A 26,455-nucleotide genomic window follows, 5' to 3' on the forward strand; every position below is an offset into this window, starting at 1 on the left:
TGAGGCCGTATTGGATTATCCTGAGTTCTCGCCAGTTTATGTTGTGCTTACTCTCATTTGAGCCAGATTCCTTGGATGGTCCTTGACCGCCTGTGAGTGACCCAAGAATCCTCCTACAGTGGATAAGAAATAGTTTAGGGAGGGATAAGACAAAGATCTGTGGTGGCCTCATGTGAGCAATGGCCCACTAAGAATATCCACATGGGAGACCAATGATCCCAGAAGAGACAGAAGCATATGAATAGGTACTCTCCTTAACAGACTGACTATTTGAATCACTTTTACATGTCCACTTTAAGCTCCCTTCGTTGGTGGTGCGCATCCTCAACAGGAACTCTTGCACCGATTTAATTGCCATTGTGGGGCATTGTGGGATGGTTTCTAGAAGGCAGCAACAGTCAATGTAAGGAAAGCAGTGTCTACACTGACACTGCGTCAACCTAACTAAATCGACTTAAGTGCTACGCCTCTCGTAGAGGTGGAGTTATTAAGTCGGTGTAGTAGACGAGTTACTTCGGTGGGAGCTACATTTTAGTGCAGATGTTTACAGAGTAAGGCCGATGTAAGCTGACTTATTTTGACCTATCTCTGTAGTGTAGACCACGCCTAAGAATTCACTAATGCCACACTGCTGTAGTGGAATCAACACAAAAAGACAATATGGATACAGAGATTACTGGAAGATCAACTACAATTACCCCTTCAGAGTTAAGACTATGAATTTTAGATGCAATTCATAAATAGGAGACGGAACATGGTTTCTTAGAATCTCTGCACTGTGGTAACAGAATATGAAAAGCAAACAAATCCTCTTTAAGTACTAAACTGCAAGAGCTGATTAAATATCAAAAGTTCACAGAAGTCCATAGCTATAATGACACCTAGAAGAAAGTGATCAGGCATGGATAAAATAATTCATGAAACAAAAAGATCTAGCAGCTAGAGAGCCAGGAGACAATTGTTTCAAAACCAGAGTGAAGAGCTAATTAGAAAGGGTGGAGCTGAACTGAGAGGAACAGTTCTGTAAACATAACTGTGGATAGGTACATCTGTTGTGATAATATGCATTAAAAAAAAGCTTGGATTCTGAAGTGTAAAAAAAAAAAACGCAAAATCACTTTAAAGGCTTATTAGGTATTTTAAGAGATGATCTGAAAGCTTTTTTGCTTGGAAAACAAATTCAGGCTGGAAATCTCACAAGCTGTTTTTTTCCCCCACAAGATTTCCAGAACTTTCTGGTTTAGGCTGAGCTAGAAATTCAACAAAAAAAACCCTCTTGCATTGTAGTTCAGTACTTCTTTTTCTGGCTCGTGCCACAAACCACAACAAGGTAGAAAAACTAAAAGAAAACAATAAACAAGTGAAGTCTTTCAAAGCTCAAAGACTGTTTTGCTTTTTGTTTGAATTTATGCACCCATTGATAATGAGGATCTGTGAGCAAGCCAGTCAGTCACTGATTGGTACTTAGATACAGTAGTACCACAGTAGAAAAGTTAGATATCACTGCAAGGAGATTTTTTTTTTTTTAAAAAAAACTTGGAAGTTACCAGTAGTAGAACTGAAATAATTGTTAGTCGCCTACTAGCGTCAAGCAGAGTGGGAGGGATTACTAACATCTCTAGTTTTCATTTGTTTATTATGTGCAACTCTATTCGACAAATGATTTTGTAACTGAAAAAGGGAATTTAGCAGAATGGCCATAATAATGTAAAAACAAAGTTAAGACAGTACCAGAATTTATGTGTATGCATCTATGATAACAAAGATGTAATCACAGCTCTCTAAAAAAATTGTATGTATACTCTGTCTGGCCAAAACATCCCTGCTACTTCTAGAAGACTGCATTAATAATTTGTGTCAGGATATCCCTATGCTTGAAGCTCCAGTGATGTATTTCCTGGAAAGGAAAGCATTTAATCACTCCATGAGCTTAGAAGATTAAAATACACTGTTTAGCAACAATTGGCATTTTTCTTTCCCTGGTTTCATTAATAGATGCATTTGTACGAAAAAAGCAACTTTGTTTTGGAGATCCCCATACTTTTGTTTCTTTCTCCTTACTTTAAGTCATAATCATTCTAATACAACAATTAGTTGCTGCAAAGACAAATATAAAAATCACAAAGGATTAGGTTTCAAGTGAAGAAAAAGCAGTGGGAGCAGATGAATTCCAAAATAGCAAAGTTTCTGTTTTATGTAAATATGTCTAACAACAAAAGTTGTATATAGATAATTCAACAAGCTCATTTTCCTCTCTTTAAATTTTCCCCTTAAAGCAGGGGTGGGCAAACTTTTTGGCCAGAGGGCTGCAGCAGGTTTCTGATATTGTATGGAGGGCCGGGTAGGGGACATCCAATTCCCTGTTCCCTGATGGCCCCCCCGGGACCCCTGCCCCATCCATCCCCTGCTCTCTGTCCCCTTACCGCCCCTGGACCCCCTACCCCTAACTGCCCCCGCCACCCATCCAACACCCCTCTCCTTCCTGACTGCCCCCCTGGGACCACTGCCCTATCCAACCACCTCTTCTCCTTCACTGCCCCCCACTGCCCCATCCAACCCCTCCTTCTTCCTGATGGCCCCTCCCAGGACCCTGCCACATCCAACCACCCTTCTCCCTGTCCCCTGACTATCCCCCGCCGCCCCATCCAACCCCCCGTCGCCTTCCTGACTGCCCCCCCGGGACCCCTTCCCCGATTCAACCACCCTGTTCCCTGCCCTCTGATCGCCCCGACCTCTATCCACATCCCTGGCCCCGACCACTCCCCGAATTCCCCTGCCCTCTATCCAACTCCCACACCCCCGCCTTCTTACTGCGCTGCCTGGAGCACTGGTGGCGCGGCTGTGCCAGGACAGACAGCCGTGCAGCACAGAGCACCGGGTCAGGCCAGGCTCTGCAGCTGCGCTGCCCCAGGAGCTTGCGGCTCCGCTGCCCAGAGCATTGCGCCAGGAGCTCAGGGGCTTTAGTTTGCCCACCTCTGCCTTAAAGGGTTGACAGCTCTAGTTTACAGGCACAATAGGGTTAAGACAAAACATAGGTGGCTGGCCCCATTTGAGGAGGAGCTTCAACAGAAGGGCCAGGAGCAGATTCTTGTCTGCTCCAAGACCCTCACAGCACCAAACCAGGCTCTGGAGTGTCTCAGAACCATGGTTCCCACTGCACTGAGATACTCTCTTGCACCTGAGGGGACAGCTACTCCAAAGAACACTTCAACAGAATTGAGGGCATCAAGCCCAAAAAGGAATCATCAGTGTCTGGCACTGACAACACTGCTGAATCCTCAGAGCCCCTTTATTAACACCTCTAATGGGAATCTGTTGGTAATCCAGGGAAATGATGGATTAATACTACAATCCAATGGGCACCTCAGAGCAGAGGACAAAACCAAATGGCCTGGACCCAAGGAGGCCCTTTCTTTGTCAAAAATTGTATGTTCTGAGGAGGCAAACCACAATAAGCCCCAGCTAGTGAGTTTTTCCTTCCAGCACCTTGTTACTTCTTTAGAGCCACTGAAAGTCAGAGCAGAATTTTCCAAAGCTCAAAGGGGTCTGGATCTTGGAGTCTGCAGTATCTTATGAAGTGATCTTTATAGGCCACCTTCTTTTGAGATGGACCCCTAGTCTGCCTGCAAAGACTCAGCAGGTTTTGGCACCAAGATGGGTTTCATAGCCACACCACTTTGTACTCAGAAACCCTTTTTTAACGAAGGCCTCTAAGACTGCACTCTTAATGCACCCCAAAGGAGAATATTTTGGACTCTTGTTTGGTGGCCCTTTTTCTCTTTCAAAAAAGGACTTTGAGAACATGACCATCTGAACCAGGCTCTCTGACATGGCAAGATATGCATATCTTAAACCTTTGGTTTTTTTGTTATATCTGCCTTAATGGTTAGATTGATAAAGTTGTTCGGTTTATACAAAAAAAACTTGAAGTTACTACTAAATGAACCTACAAGAACTATACAGAAATTAGAATTAACAGCTTTCCTCACTACTGCACAACACAAGGGAGACAGAGGTACCTGGCAGAGAGAGAGGATCTGGAGGACCATTAGGATGGGCTATTTATATGCTTGAGTTCAGGAGTGGGGCTAGCATGTCCTTGACCACAAGGAAGGTAGGGCTTGAGGAACATCACATTCATCAAATGTAACTTCAAAAGAGATTCTATGATTAGGCCTGCAGTATCTGCAGTTGGCCTCTGTGGAAGCAATATCAGGAAGGAGAACCTGTCATTTTCATCACATATCTGGCAGTTCTCTTCTAGCAGCAAACACATCCTCTTCTCTAGATTTATGTTCCATTTTCTAATTATAGTTTATACTATGTAATATTTTTGCTCAACAAAAGAACATTTACAAAGCAAGTCTATATTTACTAAGTCTTCTCATGCTCCTGAATATTTGTGTTCTTGGTTGTTACTGATGATGAGTTATCACATTTTTGCACTTTGACTATTTCTACTCATTCAGATAAACAAAAGAGTAGAAAACACTGAAGTGACTACACAATGCATCTCCCTTGTCCTTATCAATACCCCAAATTTGTTTAACCTCTAGTCTTATGTTCTATTTCAAGTTGAGCTAATTAACATGCATCATAGAAACCAGAGATTGAAGAGACTTTTAGTCATTTTGTCTAAAACCCCAAAAATACAAAATTGTTCCCTAAATTATATAGTTTCAAACATTAAATAAAGCTTCTTTTTCCTCCTAAAGCATCGCCATTTTCTGTTTATTGTTGACAAAACTAGGCTTCCCACACATCCAAACCTGTCATTAAATGCTGAATCTTCTTCTTACTCAAGATGCTAAAAATACAATGAACCTTCTTTCCTGTCCCAATGGCTAAGTGATTTGTCCATGCTCTTGTCAGCTCCTGAGTAGTTCAAACTATTTTTTTCAGCGTAGATTACCTGGCATTTATCAACACTGAATTTCATCTGCATCTTTCAGTTCATTCATCTCACTCTGTTAGACCCCTCTGGAGAGCCTGAGTTTTCTCAGGCCATGACTAATCTAAATATTTTTGTCCAAGCTGGAATATTTTAAATAAACCATTACTTTCGTCTAAACATACTAAAACTTTCCCCATACAAAAGTCCCAATTCTACATCAAGACACATCAAAAGCAAAATTTAGAATAATGTATAGCTACGGCAAGAAACTTCATTCTTCACCTGTCACTTAAACTCAGACTGCAATCTGCCTGTGTAAAATATGACATGTTTAACATGTGGAAATCACATACAGAGTAAGTGAACGATTCCGTTTCTATAGTTCATTTGTGTATCTAATCAATTCCAGGAAAAAGAATAAACCTAAACCATGACCTCTGGCTGGTGGGAAGGTTGTGGGAGAAATGTTTGGTATCCGCAGAAAACAAAAATATCGAAGGGTAGGGTAAAGGAGAGGGGGAAAAATAGCTTAAATGATATCCTGAAATGCTAGCCAAAATACTTCCAAAATGTTAATTTCAACACAGAAAATTCTCACAAGACACTGAACTTGCTTGTGTCCATTTAAAAATCACAGTTAGGTCTGAACATTTAAAAAAACCTATTACTGTTACAAGAAGTGGAGAGGTTAAATATAAAACTATTTTTTTTGCATTTGACAGCAATTAATTTCTCTAGTTGTCTGTGGCGGTCTTTCAAAAACAGCAAAAGGTAACATTTTTTAATAGTAAATTTTTAAAATAGGAACTCAGGAGTAGCTGTATTACCTGAAACTAACTTTTAACTCTTTGTTTAAAAATTACTAAATTTCAATTTTATGGTGTCCCTTTCTTTCCCATATCCTATAAAATCAATCTCTCTAAAAGCAATACAAGGTGTGTAATGCATATCTGCACATTTGGTAGCAAAAGCTGTTGAGTAAATGCAACACCTCTCCTTTTTTTTTTTTTCCAAGACAAGTTTTTGACAATACTTTGCTATGATTTTTGTTTCTTCTACATGAATAAGTAGTACAGAGCTAGTTATTCAATTAATAACAGCATTACAGATTTATCAATTTTCTTGCAAAGGTACTATACTGTCAAACATATGATCAAATAGAGTTGTAAACCAACTAAAATTAACCTATGTCTGATAAGGATAATCAAATAGACACCCGTGGCTAAAACAAATATGTCAAACAGTAACTACTACTTTGTTTTACATCTATTCTCTATATTTACATATACTAAAACCTACTTCTTACTTCAAAAAATGGACTGCACTGCATTACTCAACCAATCCAGGAATTCATATTGACCGGACTTCTGAATCAGAATACAACTTTCTTTTCACAGTCATAAGTAGAGCTGCACGGAGAATGGCAATTCCGCTTCACAGAATCTTTTGAGATATAGAAATTTGGTTTGCTCTGATTTGGAATGAAAATAAAAAATTTCTAAATTTTCTGAAAAATGGAATGACTGTTCTCTGCCTGTTTTTCCTGGGAGCCGAGGACCCTGGGAGCCCAGGTTGCCAAAAAGCTGGAGCCCAAGCTCCCTAGCAACCCACCAAGCAGGCTGCCAAGGAGCCAGGCGGGTAAACTAGCAGGAAACCAGGCAGGTGTCACTCGGAAATTTGTCTGGCAGGCAGCTTTCCATCAGAAATCTATCTGGTTTTGGTGAATTTATCTGAAATCAACATGGTCCTGCAGGACAATTAGATTTTGATGAATCAACAAATCCAGACAAAAATACATTTCAATTGAATGTTTCTATTTTAGTCTTAAGGATTCAATATGAGGGCCTGCACAATTGTATCTGGAGTGGTTAAAATTATTTCCTAATTTGGATCCAGCAAGAAGGCCTCCAGAGAAGAGGGTTAACTTCAGAAAGCCTATAATTCAGAAAATAGCTATTATTCAATATCAGATAATCTAGACAGATATACAAAGGATTTCTGAAAAGAAAAATAGCCTTACTGAAGGCCCTGATAAAACCACAGTCTTCCCATTGTTTAGGCCTCAGATACGACCTCCCAGCATGGCCCTGGTGTGGGGTAATAAACTACTTAACAAATATAAGAGATTGGCAGGAGATTAACATAGCCATTGGGCAGCACCTAGATATCTTAAATTTAAATGCAGTATTTCTTGTGGCTTCTCATAGGGAAGGAGTCAAGAGAAACAAATGGTAGATGAACATCCTAAAGCCAAATAACTCAATTTCTAGTCAGAAACCAACATTATCCTTTGAATGAAACAGATATTTTAGCTATTTGGAATATTTTTCATTAATCACCACAACCACCTTTTTGGTGCCCTTCTCTTAGGGAAACACTCATTTCAATGACACTTTCTGCTTAAAATCTGCTTCAACTGTCAATCACAAGTAGACTTCTAAAAGTTTTTGCTGGTTATATTTTGGAAACCACATTTTCACTGAAAAAAATCACCTTATATTCTATTAATCTAAATTGTTAGGTTGACATTAATAAAACCAATTAGAATTGAACAGGAAGTGAACATGTGTGAAGGATAGCAGTTATTACATTCATTGAACTCTTTCACATTGGGCCGCGGGGGGAGGAGGGGAAGAGAGAGAAAGAGAGAGTCCAACGTATTTTAGCATATCCTCAGGCTGGGAAAAACCCAACAGTTTCCTAATGAGTTTTCAAAGGCTAAATGTCTACATATTGTGTCAATATTTTGACAGTTTATTCTCTCACACCCCCAAAAACAGCATTCTGTTTGAACTATGCTACAGTTAATTCCGGAAATTGCCAACTTCATATATGATATAGAAATGGAGGCTTACAGTTCTAATAAAGATCACTGTGTATATTCTTTAGGAAGTTCACTATGTCAGGTACAGACATGCCATATCAATCAGAAAGCTAGAAGACCTTGTTGAAACCTCAACGTGAAATTATTCAGACACTTCTACAATCAGACTGGTTTAAGTCATGTCACAATCCTATTAAAATATGGCAAGGAATATTGTTTAAAAGATTCCTATGGGTCAAACACCACTATAACTGAGTCCTCTAGATAAATTCCACTCAAATTAACTTATTAAAAATACTGTGCGAAATCTTGTAACTTAAACTATGTTGTGCATCCAGATATTATAGTGAAAGATGGCATTTAAATACTTGCAGTCAATACAAAATAATAATAATAAACATTCCATCACATTCCACTAAAGATGTTTTAATACAACAACATCACCAAAATACAATAAAGGCATAATTTAAATGACAGCAATGTAGGTCAGGGAATGTGCTTTCTTTTATATTTATACAGTGTCTAGCATGCTGTGGGCATGCCAGAAACAACCAACCAATAAAAACACATTTAGTATCAATGCTTTCAATTAAATGCATATAAAATTCATTTGGGGATAAGGTGTTAACTGTTTAAAAGACACAATCAAAATAAACTGTTCTCCAAAATAACAAAACAATACCACAGGACTTTTTCCATTCACCCACTATACTCAGGAATTAAACACATAGATAACATCCTAGCTCCCCCCGCCCCTTCCACCTCAAAAAACCCTCACCATCAACAACAACCACAAAAAAACCACCAAGCAGTAGCAGCAGCACATAAATTAGCTGAAACCTAATCCTAGATACTGAGGTAGCACAGTGGTGTTAAATGTATATTTTTGTTAATTGAATTAATTAGTTTGTGTCTTTATAAAGAAATAAAAATTGAGTTAAACTGATTTTTATCACTATTTTCTTTAAAACAACTAATTTAGAATACCAGCAGACTATAGCTCTCCTTCCTGTACGAAGATCTAGTTCATTCATTAATGTGATTTATTAATGTGGCACCACCACTCATAATCCACTGAATTTGGAGTTAAATGTGGAGGCACCACAGAAAGTTCAGTTTATATACCATCTCCACCACAAGTGATCTGCAACTTCCATTGGCTTCCTGTTTTCTTTCCAAAGCAATTAAAGGTACAGTTATCTGAAAGACACTCAAAGAGTTAAGATCTAGCTACATCAGAGACCACTTTTCCAAAGAGACAGCCATTTAGTCACAGTGGAGCACAACTAGTACAGTGCTCAGGGAAAAACTTGAGAGAACCAGTAATAAAACATTTGGTCAGGGACCCTTCATTATGGAATAACATACCAGACTAAACCCAAGACTGACCATATAGCAAAATCTACTTGTATAATCTGACCTGGCCCATTTTCACCTTTTGCAGCTGAATACCTTTAGAAAGTGGTGATGTCAGAAGTCTAATACTCCTTGACAAGAACCTTGTTATGATCCTTGAGTTTCTGATGTCCTTGTTAAGATACTTGGGTTTCCAAAATCTGTTGTATAAACTTATTTAAACAGCTCTTTTTATATTTAAATTCTTTGTTTACAGATCAAATTCATCATTTAAAATTTAAAAATATTTCAAGATTCTTAAATTTCCAGCATCAGTAACTTCTAACTGATTCCAAATCTCTGACTCAAACTTTAATTATTTTCATGCCAGAGAAAAGAAGACTATAGTAAAGTTTTCAAAAATATCAAAGTCCTATTGATTTTCAGTAAGTCACATTTGAAAATTTTGTCCTAGATAATTAATTCAATTAAATTACTCACAGACATAAAGTTACTCATGCATAAAAGTGTTTGAAGGATCAGGGTCTATATTTGAAAATCAAATATAGAAAGTAGCATATTTGCATTTACTTACCAATACAGAAAGAGGGATTTCGTAGTTTCCTTTGTTGAACTATGTGGTCAATTTTAATTGGAATTTCATTCATATAAAAATAGTGTTATAAATTTATTTACTAACTTTTTAATGAAGTTCAGTTTCAATTTTGTTTGAATAACCAGGCCAACTGAACTGAAATTTGATTTTAAATGTATTTTTGGTTTAATTCAATAAATTACAATATATATATATGTAATATATGTATTACATTCCTACAACATAAAATGGAATTCTTTAATATTATTAACATATTTAGTACTCCAGATGTTTTAAGGTCTTGCTGATTAAAAATTATTTTATTGTACATTGTCTTGACAATTCAAGGAATGCCCTTGTAATTCTTTTCAATTGTACTCTAAAATTTCTGTAATTATATATTAAATTTATAAATCAAACTGCCCATCACACTCAAAACCTATATTTAGTTTGTCTCATTAAATTTATGGATGTGTAACCAAAACCGGTTAATTGGTGGTTTAACTTATGAGTTTTCTCTTTTTATTTTTTGTTTATTCAATTTTTTCTCTGGACTCCCAATAAATGGAGAGAGAGACTTAACACCCATCATAGGGTCCAAATACAGATTAGACTAAGTACAGATCTACAAGTCTGAGTCTAGCCAACTAATTAGATAATACATGAATTATACAATTACTCAATTCAGTATCAATATTTTTTACTTGAAAGACAAGATCCATAAATATTGACTAAACAGAGGATTTTCTTAGGACCAACACACACATTTTAAAAATAGACAAGATAGCTGTACTATCAAGAGACCAGGTGTGAACCAAATCTTCAGATATAAAAGATCACATGCCATACTGCCTGTATCACAACCTGGAGTCATGACAACTGAAAACTGATTTAAAACCCTAGAAATTTCACAGGAAGAGATGTCATACACCCTAGAGCAGTGGTGGGCAACCTGTGACCCGTGGGCCACACACACAGCCCATCAGGGTAATCCGCTGGCAGGACACCAGACAGTTTGTTTACATTCGCACAGCCACCCGCAGCTCCCATTGGCTAGGAATGGCGAACCGCGGCCACTGGTTCTTGATTTACCAAATCCATAGATCTGTTAACCAAGACTCAAGCTACACACCACTACATGGGCAGAACCAGACATGTCAGTCACGGACAGGGAAGGACACAACCAGCCACAGTCAAGAATCCATCAATTGAAGCTTCTACAGCAAAGAAAAATTCTCCTGGGGACTAATGATTCTAATAAATAGTTATAAACTGAGTTTTTACCAGAGAAAACAACAATGAATGAATTTTAAGTGTAAATATATCTCACCAGCATATGATATACTCCAATTAGGAAGGCTCAGATCTGTAGACCCCATAACTCAGAGAACAGAAATTTTCAATTAAGCAATATAAAATTTCCTATTCCCTTTCATTTGTCCCTGTTGAGGTTACAGGGACAAACCATCCCGATGAGTCGAAAGAATAGTAAATATGGCAGGCGACCAGCTTGGCTTAATGGTGAAATCCTAGCGGATCTTAAACATAAAAAAGAAGCTTACAAGAAGTGGAAGGTTGGACATATGACCAGGGAAGAGTATAAAAATATTGCTCGGGCATGTAGGAAAGATATCAGGAGGGCCAAATCGCACCTGGAGCTGCAGCTAGCAAGAGATGTCAAGAGTAACAAGAAGGGTTTCTTCAGGTATGTTGGCAACAAGAAGAAAGCCAAGGAAAGTGTGGGCCCCTTACTGAATGAGGGAGGCAAGCTAGTGACAGAGGATGTGGAAAAAGCTAATGTACTCAATGCTTTTTTTGCCTCTGTTTTCACTAACAAGGTCAGCTCCCAGACTGCTGTGCTGGGCATCACAAAATGGGGAAGAGATGGCCAGCCCTCTGTAGAGATAGAGGTGGTTAGGGACTATTTAGAAAAGCTGGACGTGCACAAGTCCATGGGGCCGGACGAATTGCATCCGAGAGTGCTGAGGGAATTGGCGGCTGTGATTGCAGAGCCCTTGGCCATTATCTTTGAAAACTCGTGGCGAACGGGGGAAGTCCCGGATGACTGGAAAAAGGCTAATGTAGTGCCCATCTTTAAAAAAGGGAAGAAGGAGGATCCTGGGAACTACAGGCCGGTCAGCCTCACCTCAGTCCCTGGAAAAATCATGGAGCAGGTCCTCAAAGAATCAATCCTGAAGCACTTAGAGGAGAGGAAAGTGATCAGGAACAGTCAGCATGGATTCACCAAGGGAAGGTCATGCCTGACTAATCTAATCGCCTTTTATGATGAGATTACTGGTTCTGTGGATGAAGGGAAAGCAGTGGATGTATTGTTTCTTGACTTTAGCAAAGCTTTTGACACGGTCTCCCACAGCATTCTTGTCAGCAAGTTAAGGAAGTATGGGCTGGATGAATGCACTATAAGGTGGGTAGAAAGCTGGCTAGATTGTCGGGCTCAACGGGTAGTGATCAATGGCTCCATGTCTAGTTGGCAGCCGGTGTCAAGTGGAGTGCCCCAGGGGTCGGTCCTGGGGCCCGTTTTGTTCAATATCTTCATAAATGATCTGGAGGATGGTGTGGATTGCACTCTCAGCAAATTTGCGGATGATACTAAACTGGGAGGAGTGGTAGATACGCTGGAGGGGAGGGATAGGATACAGAAGGACCTAGACAAATTGGAAGATTGGGCCAAAAGAAATCTAATGAGGTTCAATAAGGATAAGTGCAGGGTCCTGCACTTAGGATGGAAGAATCCAATGCACCGCTACAGACTAGGGACCGAATGGCTCGGCAGCAGTTCTGCGGAAAAGGACCTAGGGGTGACAGTGGACGAGAAGCTGGATATGAGTCAGCAGTGTGCCCTTGTTGCCAAGAAGGCCAATGGCATTTTGGGATGTATAAGTAGGGGCATAGCGAGCAGATCGAGGGACGTGATCGTTCCCCTCTATTCGACACTGGTGAGGCCTCATCTGGAGTACTGTGTCCAGTTTTGGGCCCCACACTACAAGAAGGATGTGGATAAATTGGAAAGAGTACAGCGAAGGGCAACAAAAATGATTAGGGGTCTAGAGCACATGACTTATGAGGAGAGGCTGAGGGAGCTGGGATTGTTTAGTCTGCAGAAGAGAAGAATGAGGGGGGATTTGATAGCTGCTTTCAACTACCTGAAAGGGGGTTTCAAAGAGGATGGCTCTAGACTGTTCTCAATGGTAGCAGATGACAGAACGAGGAGTAATGGTCTCAAGTTGCAATGGGGGAGGTTTAGATTGGATATTAGGAAAAACTTTTTCACTAAGAGGGTGGTGAAACACTGGAATGCATTACCTAGGGAGGTGGTAGAATCTCCTTCCTTAGAGGTTTTTAAGGTCAGGCTTGACAAAGCCCTGGCTAGGATGATTTAACTGGGACTTGGTCCTGCTTTGAGCAGGGGGTTGGACTAGATGACCTTCTGGGGTCCCTTCCAACCCTGATATTCTATGATTCTATGATTCTATGAAGCCCACAGATCCAGCAACTATTAGGATTTTCATAGCAACATTCCTTTATTCAAACCAAACTATATATGGTCCTAAACTACTACTTTGCTTCTTGAAAACTACAGCATACCCTTCCTACCTAAAGTGGCCAATGTCTGACTATCCAGCTTATAATATTTTAGGAAGGTATGAATGGACAAAGTGGCCACCCTTCAGATCTTCTCATATGGATCATAAGTCCTCTTGGACAAGGAGGCTGGTGCTGCTCTGAGTGAGTAAGCTTGATGTTTGTTGTTGGAGAGGCTCCTTAACTTGTAGGCCTCATGTAGATGCATCATCTCAGTCATCTGGGAACAGCAGATTTAGATACTTTCTCTCTCTCAGATGCCAGATGGAAGAGAATGGCTAGAGTACCGGATGTAGGATTAGCTAGGGATGTATGTAGATTCTGAACGCTTCATATATATCCAAAGTATGTCAGAGCTTCTCTGTTGAACGAGATACATTTAGGCAAAAGGGGAACACAATCGCTTGGACTCTGTGATGACATGGGAATATTTTTATGAGGCCTCTTTGTGTCTCAGTTTCCCCTATGTGCTTCATTGTTACCCAGTGAGTGGAAGGGGACTGTTTGCTTTCAGGTCAGGTGAAGAGACATAGGTATGGGTATTGCTTAGGAATCTGGGCCTTAGTCCATATTAATGGAGCACCTGAGAAAACTATGGTGAATCTATTCGCCAGGATGCCGGCACCTAACAACCAACAACCCAGAGGTATATGGACTTCCCTAACTCTCCTTAGGGAAGCTGAACGACAATCCCCCAGCTCGAGATCAAACGACTGGAGAGGTATGAGGTGGGAGATAAGATTTGGCTGCTGAAAGGAACCAGGGCTCTCACCTAGATTCTGACAAAAGAGGTCAGATGGTTAGACACCTTGGCTGGGCTCTCAGCTAACCAGAATGGACTATACTTTATCCTTCATTTCTCTATGCTACCCTAAAAACTTCTTATACTGTGTTCCAGTTAACGAATAAACCCTACTGTTCTGACAACGCTTTGTGAGTGTTGCTGCAAATGCTTGGTGAGGTGCATTAATCCTGAAGTGTACAAGTCTCCATCAGGAGTCTGTCTCAGTTGGACTCGCTGAACAGAGCTCATGGTGTGAAGCAGGAGTGTGGAAGGCCCAGAGGTCTGGCATACTGAAGAGACTGTTACAAAGCTGGGGGTGTAGAACCACTTTATCGCTGTGCAGTAATGTTCTTCGGTAGAAAGGTCCCCAAACTCGGATACCATCTGGAAGGAACAGATGATGACCAGACAGGCCAAATTAATAACAACTAAATGAACAGTTACCTTCTTGAGGGGCTCAAAGGAATGTCAGGTCAGGGCATTAAAGAACCAAGTTAAGGTCCTATGGAAAAGCTCAATGAATCTTAGAAGGATGATTTAAGGATGTAGTTCTGAGGAAATGTTTCATATCTGCATGAACAGAAATCCTCTTCCTGCCTACGGAGGTAAGGATGCTAGAGTGTGCAGACACTTGACATTTTAAGGTTGAAATAGTGATGTTCTTGTTCAAACATCCTGGAAGAACTCCAATATCTACAATATAGAAGACACAGAAAGAGACCACATTTCCTGCACCACTGCTTGAATTTCAGCCAAGTTCTAAAACAAGAGAAATTAGTGGAAGCCTTCCTAAATGTACACAAGTGGAGATGATGCCTTCAGAATAGCGCTGTGTTCTTCATGTGAGACCACCCAAAAACTAGGTAATTAGCTTGACCTTGTCTTTCTTGTAAGTTTCCTCTAGAGGCAGATCTAGAATCTAAACCAGTGGTGGGCAACCTGCGGCCTGTCAGGATATATTTGCACAGCCACCCGCAGCTCCCAGTGGCGGTGGTTCGCTATTCCCAGCCAATGGGAGCTGCGGGAAGTGGCACGGGCTGTAGGGATGTGCTGACCGCCGCTTCCCGCAGTTTCCATTGGCCAGGCGAACTGTGGCCACTGGCAGCTGCAGATGGTCAATGTAAACAAACTGTCTTGTGGCCCACCATCAGATTACCCTATTACGCCAGATAAAAACTCCAAGTGAATTATGATACCAGAAGAAAGATGGAAACAGCAATAATAGAAGGATGTTTCTGCATTTTTAGTTCTACTATCATTACACCAAAGCATTAACAGATAGAGGTGGTTAGGGACTATTTAGAAAAGCTGGACGTGCACAAGTCCATGGGGCCGGACGAATTGCATCCGAGAGTGCTGAAGGAATTGGCGGCTGTGATTGCAGAGCCCTTGGCCATTATCTTTGAAAACTCGTGGCGAACGGGGGAAGTCCCGGATGACTGGAAAAAGGCTAATGTAGTGCCCATCTTTAAAAAAGGGAAGGAGGAGGATCCTGGGAACTACAGGCCGGTCAGCCTCACCTCAGTCCCTGGAAAAATCATGGAGCAGGTCCTCAAAGAATCAATCCTGAAGCACTTAGAGGAGAGGAAAGTGATCAGGAACAGTCAGCATGGATTCACCAAGGGAAGGTCATGCCTGACTAATCTAATCGCCTTTTATGATGAGATTACTGGTTCTGTGGATGAAGGGAAAGCAGTGGATGTATTGTTTCTTGACTTTAGCAAAGCTTTTGACACGGTCTCCCACAGCATTCTTGTCAGCAAGTTAAGGAAGTATGGGCTGGATGAATGCACTATAAGGTGGGTAGAAAGCTGGCTAGATTGTCGGGCTCAACGGGTAGTGATCAATGGCTCCATGTCTAGTTGGCAGCCGGTGTCAAGTGGAGTGCCCCAGGGGTCGGTCCTGGGGCCCGTTTTGTTCAATATCTTCATAAATGATCTGGAGGATGGTGTGGATTGCACTCTCAGCAAATTTGCGGATGATACTAACTGGGAGGAGTGGTAGATACGCTGGAGGGGAGGGATAGGATACAGAAGGACCTAGACAAATTGGAGGATTGGGCCAAAAGAAATCTAATGAGGTTCAATAAGGATAAGTGCAGGGTCCTGCACTTAGGATGGAAGAATCCAATGCACCGCTACAGACTAGGGACCGAATGGCTCGGCAGCAGTTCTGCGGAAAAGGACCTAGGGGTGACAGTGGACGAGAAGCTGGATATGAGTCAGCAGTGTGCCCTTGTTGCCAAGAAGGCCAATGGCATTTTGGGATGTATAAGTAGGGGCATAGCGAGCAGATCGAGGGACGTGATCGTTCCCCTCTATTCGACACTGGTGAGGCCTCATCTGGAGTACTGTGTCCAGTTTGGGCCCCACACTACAGGAAGGATGTGGATAAATTGGAAAGAGTACAACGAAGGGCAACAAAAATGATTAGGGGTCTAGAGCACATGACTTATGAGGAGAGGCTGAGGGAGCTGGGATTGTTTAGTCTGCAGAAGAGAAGAATGAGGGGGGATTTGATAGCTGCTTTCAACTACCTGAAAGGGGGTTTCAAAGAGGATGGCTCTAGACTGTTCTCAATGGTAGCAGATGACAGAACGAGGAGTAATGGTCTCAAGTTGCAATGGGGGAGGTTTAGATTGGATATTAGGAAAAACTTTTTCACTAAGAGGGTGGTGAAACACTGGAATGCGTTACCTAGGGAGGTGGTAGAATCTCCTTCCTTAGAGGTTTTTAAGGTCAGGCTTGACAAAGCCCTGGCTGGGATGATTTAACTGGGACTTGGTCCTGCTTTGAGCAGGGGGTTGGACTAGATGACTTTCTGGGGTCCCTTCCAACCCTGATATTCTATGATTCTATGATTAACAACCTTGAGTTGTGGTTACTTGACAGTGCTATCAGCTAATCTCAACCTAAATAAATTTTGACATCCTGAATAAGGAGATAAATTTATTTAATTATAAAGTTCAAAGGCTGACCAGATCTGAGATGTACATGCACACACACTGTAATAAAATTTGAGTCTTCATGGGTACTACTGTGTAGCTCCAGAAACTGAAACAAATATGAGGAAAAGAAAGCAATATTTCAAAAAGGAAGCTTTTAAAAAGGATTCCTCTACTAAAGGTAATAAATATTTTACTAATACAAAATAAATAGAAAATTCAGTTGTCCAATGATGATTTATTGTTCTAAATTTGAAGATTAAATTCAATCATTAAATTATAAAACAAAGCTGAATTTAAATCCCTTTAAGTGCAAATCTCAAAGCAATTTTAACTATGAAGTTGTAACAGAAGTCTTCAAAAGAAATCACTAACAAACGATAAACTGGTCCATTCGCTGGCCTCAGCAAGTGTCCTTAATTCTATAAAACAGATCTACACACACCGTGTTGGTGCTTTTATTTTACATTAGATTTTATTCACAGTTTATCTGAAAAAGAGGCATTTCATTTCTGTGGTATATTTATAGCAACAAACTGTTCCTAAAACCTTGTAGTACCAAAGATATATATATTAAATTAATAGAATTCATATGATTTATTTATATTAAAACTCTTTGATCTGGAACTGACTTCTCACACATTGTACAGGACCTAGCACATTTTGGTGCTACTGTAACAACAAAAACAGAATTAATTCAGTTGCTAAAAACATGGATCAAACCACTTGGACTTGTCAGTTTATTCAATTTTACAGTATTTTACTGTAATTTTATATATTCTATAGAAGTCTTCAAAAACATATAGTAAATTATGATTTATAACTAATTGTTCTGCTCAGACTTACAGTGGCAAATCCTTTAAGTGGTAGGGTAGGAGTTAGATTTCACATATTAATAAGATATACTTCACACAAGGACTACAATACAGTACATGTAACTATAAATTGACAAATGTGAGTAAATTCGGTTCCATTTGCCCCCTCGCACTGAAGTTCACTGGCATGACACTATACAGCAATTTTGCTTTCAGTATTGCTTTGAACATTTCATATATGATCAGATCAAGGGGCTATCATCTGCATCTGGCAAAGCAAGGTACAGGGAGGGTGTCTCTATGAAGCATTTTGAAAACCGAGATTATTTTTCTCCTCAAATTTCTGAAAGTAATTGCTAATCTGGAACCTCTTTCTCACCCTTCAATAGCACCCCTACAATGGCACTTGTGCTAGTACCCACCACAATGCTTTATTATACATTTTTCTACCTTCAAGTTTCCTGCTTCAGGCAATAAATGAGTACCATGATATTTTTTTCAATAACTTACTCACTACAGTTTCAGATTATTTTCCTTGGCTTTTTGCAGAAACTTTTCTTTAGAAATTGTAATGTCTTCATTTTCTTTGTGAGAAAATGTTCCTTAGCCCAAAGGTTTAATTTCTCAGTAACCTACTATTTTATTGAACACATTTTATTTTTATGAAAATGCAGTTAACTTTATAGGCTTGGATTAGGCCCATAATGCTAGGTTTGTGACTATTTTACAGACTCAGATATTTTATCTGATCATATATAAGGCATAAATGAAATTTACTCAATGAAAATAAAACAAGATGTATACATTGATTTCCTTTTCAAGTTCTTTTATTTTGGTTATGGGACTCGTACCCATACTAAGTAAACAGCAGTTTACCACAAAATCTCGATGACCTGCTTTACATAGTTGGAGTAACACTACAATAGCACCAATCACTCCTCTCTAATAGAATTTGTAGAGTGGGAATAGCCAGCTGTTTTTCTTCCCAAAAATCCTTCATCTGAGGAGTCAAACAGGGATCTATCCCATCTCCTCTCTGCTTCAGTATATGAGATCACATGGAGAGGTAACGAGACATTGTGGGCTGTCTCTCTTATGTTAATGATATCCTGCTGTATTAATATTTTCTATAGATACAGCCAATGCTATACGGTTAGCTAAGGTCTGCAAGAGGAGAAGAATAGCTAGCTGGAAAAAAAAATCTAGGCAAGACTGATGTGATGTTGATCATGAGGGAGAAAAGTTTCAATGACTAGTGAAGACACTTAAATCCTATCATTGAAGGAAACTGCCACTATTCAAAGTGGTACAAACCCTGAACTCATCCCTAATGCTGCATGGCTGCATTAGGGATGTAGTAATATGACAAGAAATGCCTTCTTCCATCTTTAAATTGCTAGGAGACTTCACCCCTTCTCTTTGAATTAGAATCTGATGACGATGATCTACTTTCATCACCACCAGACTGGCTTATTTTAACTTTGTGTGTTTAGAGCTGAAGGTGGAAGCAATGTAGAGGTTCCAGATTTGTAAAATGTAGCACATTACTCGTTCTGCCGAAGAGACAACATGAGCACATTATCCCTGCTCTCAAATTCCTAAGTTGGTTCCCTACCTGCTTGTGTTGACACTGGAAGGTCTTGATCCTGATTTTCAAAGCCATCAATGGGGTTAACCCCTAGATACATTTGTGATTGCAACTCTACCAATGACCCACCAAGACAATCATACTTCTCTTGGATAATGCAGTTACAAAAATTAGGATGAAATACAAGAGCCAGAGACAAAGTATTGTTTTGGGGGGGGGGAAGAGGAGGGAGGGGGTGGCACACACAGGCCAGCGCTGGCTGCAGAATGAGCTACTAAGTAACATTTGATTAGCCTACAGTCTGGTCAATTTTAGTGATAAAAGATGCTCGTTTTACTGCTCTCACCACAGCTGCTAGCAAAATATGATGGTAATACCTTACATATCTTGGTGGGTCAGGGATACAGATGTGGTTACTAATGTATCTGGAAGTTGCTCCATTGACAGCATACACACTCTGACAAAGACAACATATACATACATACCCACCTACATAAAAAATCACACACAGTAAGCAAACTCTCCATAGAATCTGATAAGGACAAAATTCAGAATAGCCCTGGCTTCAGTATATCCTTTACTTGATTGCATGGATTTATAGGTTACTTCACTTCCAATTGTTAATGAGTGACAGGTTTTTGGTCCATACTATACAGGAGGTCCAAACTATATAATCATAATGGTTCACAGTGGCCTTAAAATCTATGCCAAAAATTAATAAAAAGCATAATTTCTCCTTCAGCGATGTGATCCTTGGAGGAACATTTGATCTTATTCATAGTTCATCTGAGAAAGATTTAATCTGTGTGGTAGATTTATAGCAACAAACTGAAACATGAAAAACTGTGTTCTTATGGGGCACTTCAGTTTGGGTGACATACTGGAGATCTCATGCAGCTAGTGGTAAAACATCATTAAAGTTTCTGAAAATGATAGATAATTTTCTAACACAAAAGATATTGCCCCCAACATGAGGCAACTCTATTTTCAAATTCACTATAATGGATAAAGATATAATCAATCACTGGAATGGAAGTTGGTGGTTGCCTAGTGAGCAGTGATCATGACCTAATTACATTCAATATGGGCAAACAGAAGAGAGCCAACCAGTAATCTATATAGTTGGTGCTTTAAAAGGGCCAATTTCCCAAAACTAAGGAAAATTATGAGCAAAATTAATTGGGAGAGAAAATGTAGGCAGAAAAATGTGAATGAAAATTGGGAGTTCTTTAACAGCAGTTATTAGATGGCTAAAAAGCCATGCTTCTACAATTCAGAAAGAGGACAACTTTGGCTAAAAGACCGTCCTGGTTCAGTGGTAAAGTGCAGGGAGCAATCAGAAATAAAGCAGTAACGTATAACATATGAAAAATGTGTTAATATAAATCAGTCATTATGAAGTGCAGAAAATTGATAAAGGAAGCTAAAGACATCAGGGGAACTCCATCAACAATGGAAAAGCTGAGAAATTAATAATGAAGAATTACAAGAGAGAAATGTAATTAATATTAATCAACATGATTTTATGGAAAATAGGTTTTTGTCAAACAAATGTGATTTCATTCTTTGATGAGATTATAAATTTGATTGATAAAGGTAACTGCATAGATGTAATATACAGTAGAACCTCACAGTTACAAACACCAGAGTTATGAACTGACCAGTCAACCACACAACTCATTTGGAACCGGAAGGATACAGTCAGGCAGTAGCAGAGCAACAACAACAACAAAAGAGGCAAATACAGTACAGTTTTAAACGTAAACTACTAAAAAAAAATAAAGGGAAAGCAGCATTTTTCTTCTTCATAGAAAAGTTTCAAAGCTGTATTAAGTTAATGTTCAGTTGTAAACTTTTGAAAGAACAACCATAATGTTTTGTTCAGAGTTACGAACATTTCAGAGTTACGAACAACCTCCATTCCCTAGGTGTTCGTAACTCTGAAGTTCTACTGTACTGAGACTTCTGTAAGGTGTTTAATTTAGTACTGCATGACATTCTGACTAAAAAGTTAGCACTACACAATATCAATAGAGCACACTTCAAATGGATTAAGAACCGGCTAACTGATGGATCTCAAAAAGTAGTCATCAATGGGGAATCTTGGGGGCTTTTCTAGTGGGATTCTGCAGGGACTGGTACTAGGGCTTGACATTACTCAATATTTTAATATATGATCTAGAACAGGGGTTCTCAAACTTCATTGCATCGCAATCCCTTTCTGACCACAAAAATTACTACACAACCCCAGGGGGCGAGGACAGAAGCCTGAGCCCACCCAAGCCCCGGTGCCCTGGGGAGGAGGGCGAAGTCCAAGCCCACCCTGCTCTGGGCAGGGTGGAGCCAAAGCTGAAGCCCAAGGGCTTCAGCCCAAGGCAGGGGGACTGTAACCTGAGCCCTGACACCCAGTACTGAAGCCATCGGGCTTTGGCCCCAGGCAGTGGGGCTTGGGCTTCAGTCCCGACCCACAGTTTGAGAACCGCAGCTCTAGAAGTAAATATTAAAACACTGGTGACAAAATTTGCAGATAACACAGAGTGCAGGAATGGTAAATGAGGAGGACAAGACAGTCATAAAAAGCAACCTAGATCACTGGGTAGCCTGAGCCCATTAAAACAAAATATGTTTTAATATAGCTGAAAGCAAAGTTATACATCTAAGACTAACAAGTGCAAACCATAGCTACAGAATTGAACTGTATCCTAGAAAGCAGTGATTTGAAAAGGATTTGGTGATCATAAGAGACGAGCAATTCAACATGAGTTCCCAGCATGATGCTGTGGCAAAAGGGCTAATGTGATCCTTGGATGTACAAACGGAATTGTGAAGAGTAGGGAGATAATTTTAGCTCTTATACTGGAAAATTATGCTCGGTTCTGGCATCCATATTTTAAAGAGGATGTTGAAAAATTGTAGAGGATGCAGAAAAGAGAAACAAAAATGTTTTGAGAGCTAGAGACAATGCTTTACAATGAAACTTAAGGAGCTCAATTTGTTTTGCTTATCAAAAAGAAGACCGAGAGGTGACTTGATCACAATGCATAAGTACCTTCACATGGAGAACATACTGGGTATTAAAGGACATTGTATATACAAGTCCCTGTGTGAGTCACATTAAAAAAAAAAAACAAAAAACACAACAGTGCCCCAGTTAAGTGTTTTAATTTCACAGATATACACAGGTTTCAGAGTAGCAGCCGTGTTAGTCTGTATTCGCAAAAAGAAAAGGAGTACTTGTGGCACCTTAGAGACTAACAAATTTATTAGAGCATAAGCTTTCGTGAGCTACAGCTCACTTCATCGGATGTCGCACAGTTCCATCCCTACCCAAACCGCTGAGACTTTTCCAACAGCAGGAAGGAGAAAGTGGGCATCCCTGTTGAGGCCACAGCTGCTTTACGGGGGTTAGTGGGCTGGTCCCATCCCAGGAAGTTGAGAGGGGAGTAGTGCAGGGCCGGGACAGGGGGTCTCTTACCACTTGGTGCTGGTCAGTCCAGACCAGGCTGCCACTGCTACTTGCCTGCCCAACTAGTGGGGAGAGGAGTCTGCACTGAACACGCATGGCAATTAGGAGCCCCAGGCCTGACCTTGCCCCAGCAGGCCTGAGGGAGACACCACAGGAGCTGGAACCAGGATCTGCTGCTTGGAGCACAAGCAGATGTGTGGGGAGGCCCTGAGATATGAGAGGGTGCCTTGACTCAGATTTGGATCAAACACTCCTTCATCCCTCTTCTGGAGCAGGGATCCCTTACATACCTGGCTAATGCCCCAAGTCATGGATCCCGGTCTCAGCTCCTGCATGTGTCCCCTGGGCGTGAGAAGGTGGGGTAAGGTGAGCCAGATCAGGGGTTCTAATCGCTGTGCTTTGTCAATGGTGTCCACCTCTCCCTGCTGGTTGGCAGGAAGCAGAAGGAGAGCAAGCTGGGCTCTGATTCCTTCCCCAGGCCAGGCTGGGCTGGACCAGACAGACAGCTGCTATGTCATGAGACACCTCCCTCCCACAAGCAGCCAAATTAGCAGCCAAATTAGCCCAATTCTCACTTCCACCTCCCCCCACTGTTGGAAAAATCACTGTATGGGGCTAAATCCCCGATTTCTGTGCAGAGTGTGAAATCATGGATTTACCAGGGCCTTATGCATATACAATGACAGCTTGCAAAACTTGTAGGAAAAGCTCTGCGAGAAGAGAGTAAAACCCTGTTCTAATGCTGGGTATGGGGTGACAAAAAAAACCACAAACAGTAGACAGTTGCCCACAAAATCTGCACTCTTCAAAAGGCTGAACGGAGGAAACTGATTAGGGAAGGAATGAGCTGGGATGAAGTGGGGAGCCTACTTCACTCCAACTTAGCATGCTCTTCACTTAGCATGCTCAAACTGGCTAACAGCAGCTATTTGCCTGGTAATTGCTTGGGGAGAATGGTTTCATCTTGTTGGGTTTTCCCCTCTTCCTGAAAGTTTAAAACAACAAGTGAAATATAAAAGGTCTGCCATGGAAAACAGCAGGTTCTCCCACAAGATCTGCACCACAATGAGTGCCTGCCGGAGGCGAACTAAGATGCCAAGCCACTGAAGCAGGAATCTCGAAACAAACTACAGAGTAAGAAGAGATTAGGAAAAGGGTAGGCTGCTGAGGAAGAGTGCACTTAGTTGGTCCCAAATATCCTGGTAACTTTAGGGGTGGAACTACTCACAGCAATGAAGAAAAGCCTGGCCCCAGGACAGACTGGAAATCACTTTAGTCCTCTTAAGAATGCTGATGTTAGATATGAAAGGGTAACAGAGACATAAGAAGGAGCTAGGTGGGCTGTACATAGATCCATTGAAAGTGTTTTTCAATGGAAAATTGTGTTTTCAACAAAACAAAAACATTTTTTCAAAAGTGTCTGCTTTCTACACAGAAGATTTTTACTGTGTGTCAAAAAACCAAATAACTGAAAACAATATTTTTCTGAAAGTAAACAAATTTTGATTTGGAAATGCTGTGTTTCCTTATGGGACTTGTAGTTCAGGTGCAGTATGCGGTCATGTTATTCTATGGGCTAGGTTCCCAAGTTGGACTGCCTCTTCAATGATGCACTATAGCAGCTCAATAAGAGGGGAGACACTGGAGGTGCATCATGAAAGATGTAGTCTACAGAGAACCCGGCCCATAAAGGAAAAAAGGCATGAGACAGATGAACTAGAACTCCCATGAAGCACCAGGCTAGCATTTCCAAATTGAAATTTTTGGTTTGCAGTTGACAGTTTTCAGCCCCAAATATGAGTTTTTTCCTGCTGAAAACTCAAAAACTTTACATATGAATTTCAATTAAATCATTTTTTCTCCTGTTTTTGTCAAAGTTTCCCACACAGCTGTAGCTCTATAATTGTTTCCATTTTAATCATTACATCCAAAACATCACTATATTTATAACAGCAAGAATCACTGGTACCATTTGGCTACTTATCCAGCCTTTTTATCTACAGCTATAGGCACTTAAGAGTTCAATTAAGGAAAAAAAGTCATAATTACCAAACATCAGTGAAAGACATTACAGAAATGAGAAACCAAATTCTGAAAAAGCACAGTAAAACCCTTTCAAGATTTACAGTATTGTACTTAATCCAATTCAGAATGGTTTCTTATTCAATCTACAAGAGTCACGTATCTGGTGTATTTTGCAAATGAAAGCGAAGAATTTAGTGATGAAAAGATTAACCATGTGCACACAATGTATTACCTGATTTCCAAATACACCTCCCCAAAACACAACCTAACTTCTTAAAAATGTAAGCATTTATACTTTTCTTTATGACAGGTTTCAGAGTAGCAGCCGTGTTAGTCTGTATTCGCAAAAAGAAAAGGAGTACTTGTGGCACCTTAGAGACTAACAAATTTATTAGAGTATAAGCTTTCGTGAGCTACAGCTCACTTCATCGGATGCATTTAATGCATTTAATTTAATGCATCCGATGAAGTGAGCTGTAGCTCACGAAAGCTTATGCTCTAATAAATTTGTTAGTCTCTAAGGTGCCACAAGTACTCCTTTACTTTTCTTTATGTGGCTAATGCATTCTTGTGAGGAACTGATGGGCAGATACAGATAATGGCTGAAATATTCTGATATTCAATTCCATGCTTCCACTTGGACTTTGAGAATAGAAGAGTTAGAAAATGCTCTTAAGTTAATGAAAAAAATCAAGCGCTACCACTATGAACATGTGGCATCTGAATGAAAATAAAAAAATGTTTCTTGCTTTATTTAACCTTCACACGGACGTGAGTGAAATCTTTACTGACAACATCAATCAAATATTTTTTTCTGAAACTTTCCTCACTACCCCTCAATATGAGAACTACAAAATCCCCCAGAGCATTAATTTTTCTAAGACAAATTAGTTTTTAACACCCTAATTTAAAAGTCACCGGTTCCATCAGACCCCAGCAAAAGTACCGTCAGACTTACCCAATGTGTCTTTTAGATTTTTAACCAGGGAGCCTTTCTTCAAGCTGTTCTTTCGCTCCACGTAATTTGATGGCACATATCCCGTTTTGTTGGCCGCGTTTCTTACCCTCCACCATGTTTTGGAATCATCCAGCAGCCAAAGACGCTCATTCTTTTTGATGTCAAGTTCTTGGTCCTGTTGTGCAGTGTAATCCCACTTTGCTATAACAATAACTTCTTCTGTCATCTTTCATGGAGTCCCTCTGTCACAAAACAGTGGAGAAATTCATTAAGACACCCTGCTTGTACTCCCCTCCATTATTTCAACATGAAAGTGTGTCAACTTACACTCCTTTGGGAAAAAAACAGGCATATACAGAAAAAAATGAAAAAAATCATCCCTTTTTGGTTTGCCAAACAATACAATAATCAAACTGATCTTTCTTAAAACTAATATCTTTATTTTATTTTCTCACTAAATTAGGATATCCTGGGAATAAATTCTAGTCATAGCATGTGTTTAACTTTCTTCTTCTGGAATATTATATAATGTTATTATACTACAAGAATAGCTACAAAAGTTTCTAAACTTAACATATATAACACATTTAGTCTCTAAACACACAATTATAAAATTGTTTCTAC

General features: G+C 40.1%; 1 protein-coding gene across 6 annotated transcripts in view; it reads right to left on the reverse strand.

Annotated features, from left to right (window-relative positions):
* Positions 1-26,455, reverse strand: part of NCK2 (NCK adaptor protein 2) — a 152,604-nt gene that overhangs the window by 24,006 nt on the left and 102,143 nt on the right. For all 6 annotated transcript variants that reach the window (XM_038379985.1, XM_038379974.2, XM_043511432.1 and 3 more), the window contains one exon: positions 25,832-26,073. In XM_038379985.1, the coding sequence (XP_038235913.1) occupies positions 25,832-26,057 (226 nt within the window). In that variant the 5' untranslated portion in view covers positions 26,058-26,073. The remainder of the gene's footprint in view (positions 1-25,831; positions 26,074-26,455) is intronic.

This window comes from Dermochelys coriacea, chromosome 1, assembly GCF_009764565.3.
Source record: "Dermochelys coriacea isolate rDerCor1 chromosome 1, rDerCor1.pri.v4, whole genome shotgun sequence".
NCBI classification, from domain to species: domain Eukaryota; kingdom Metazoa; phylum Chordata; order Testudines; family Dermochelyidae; genus Dermochelys; species Dermochelys coriacea.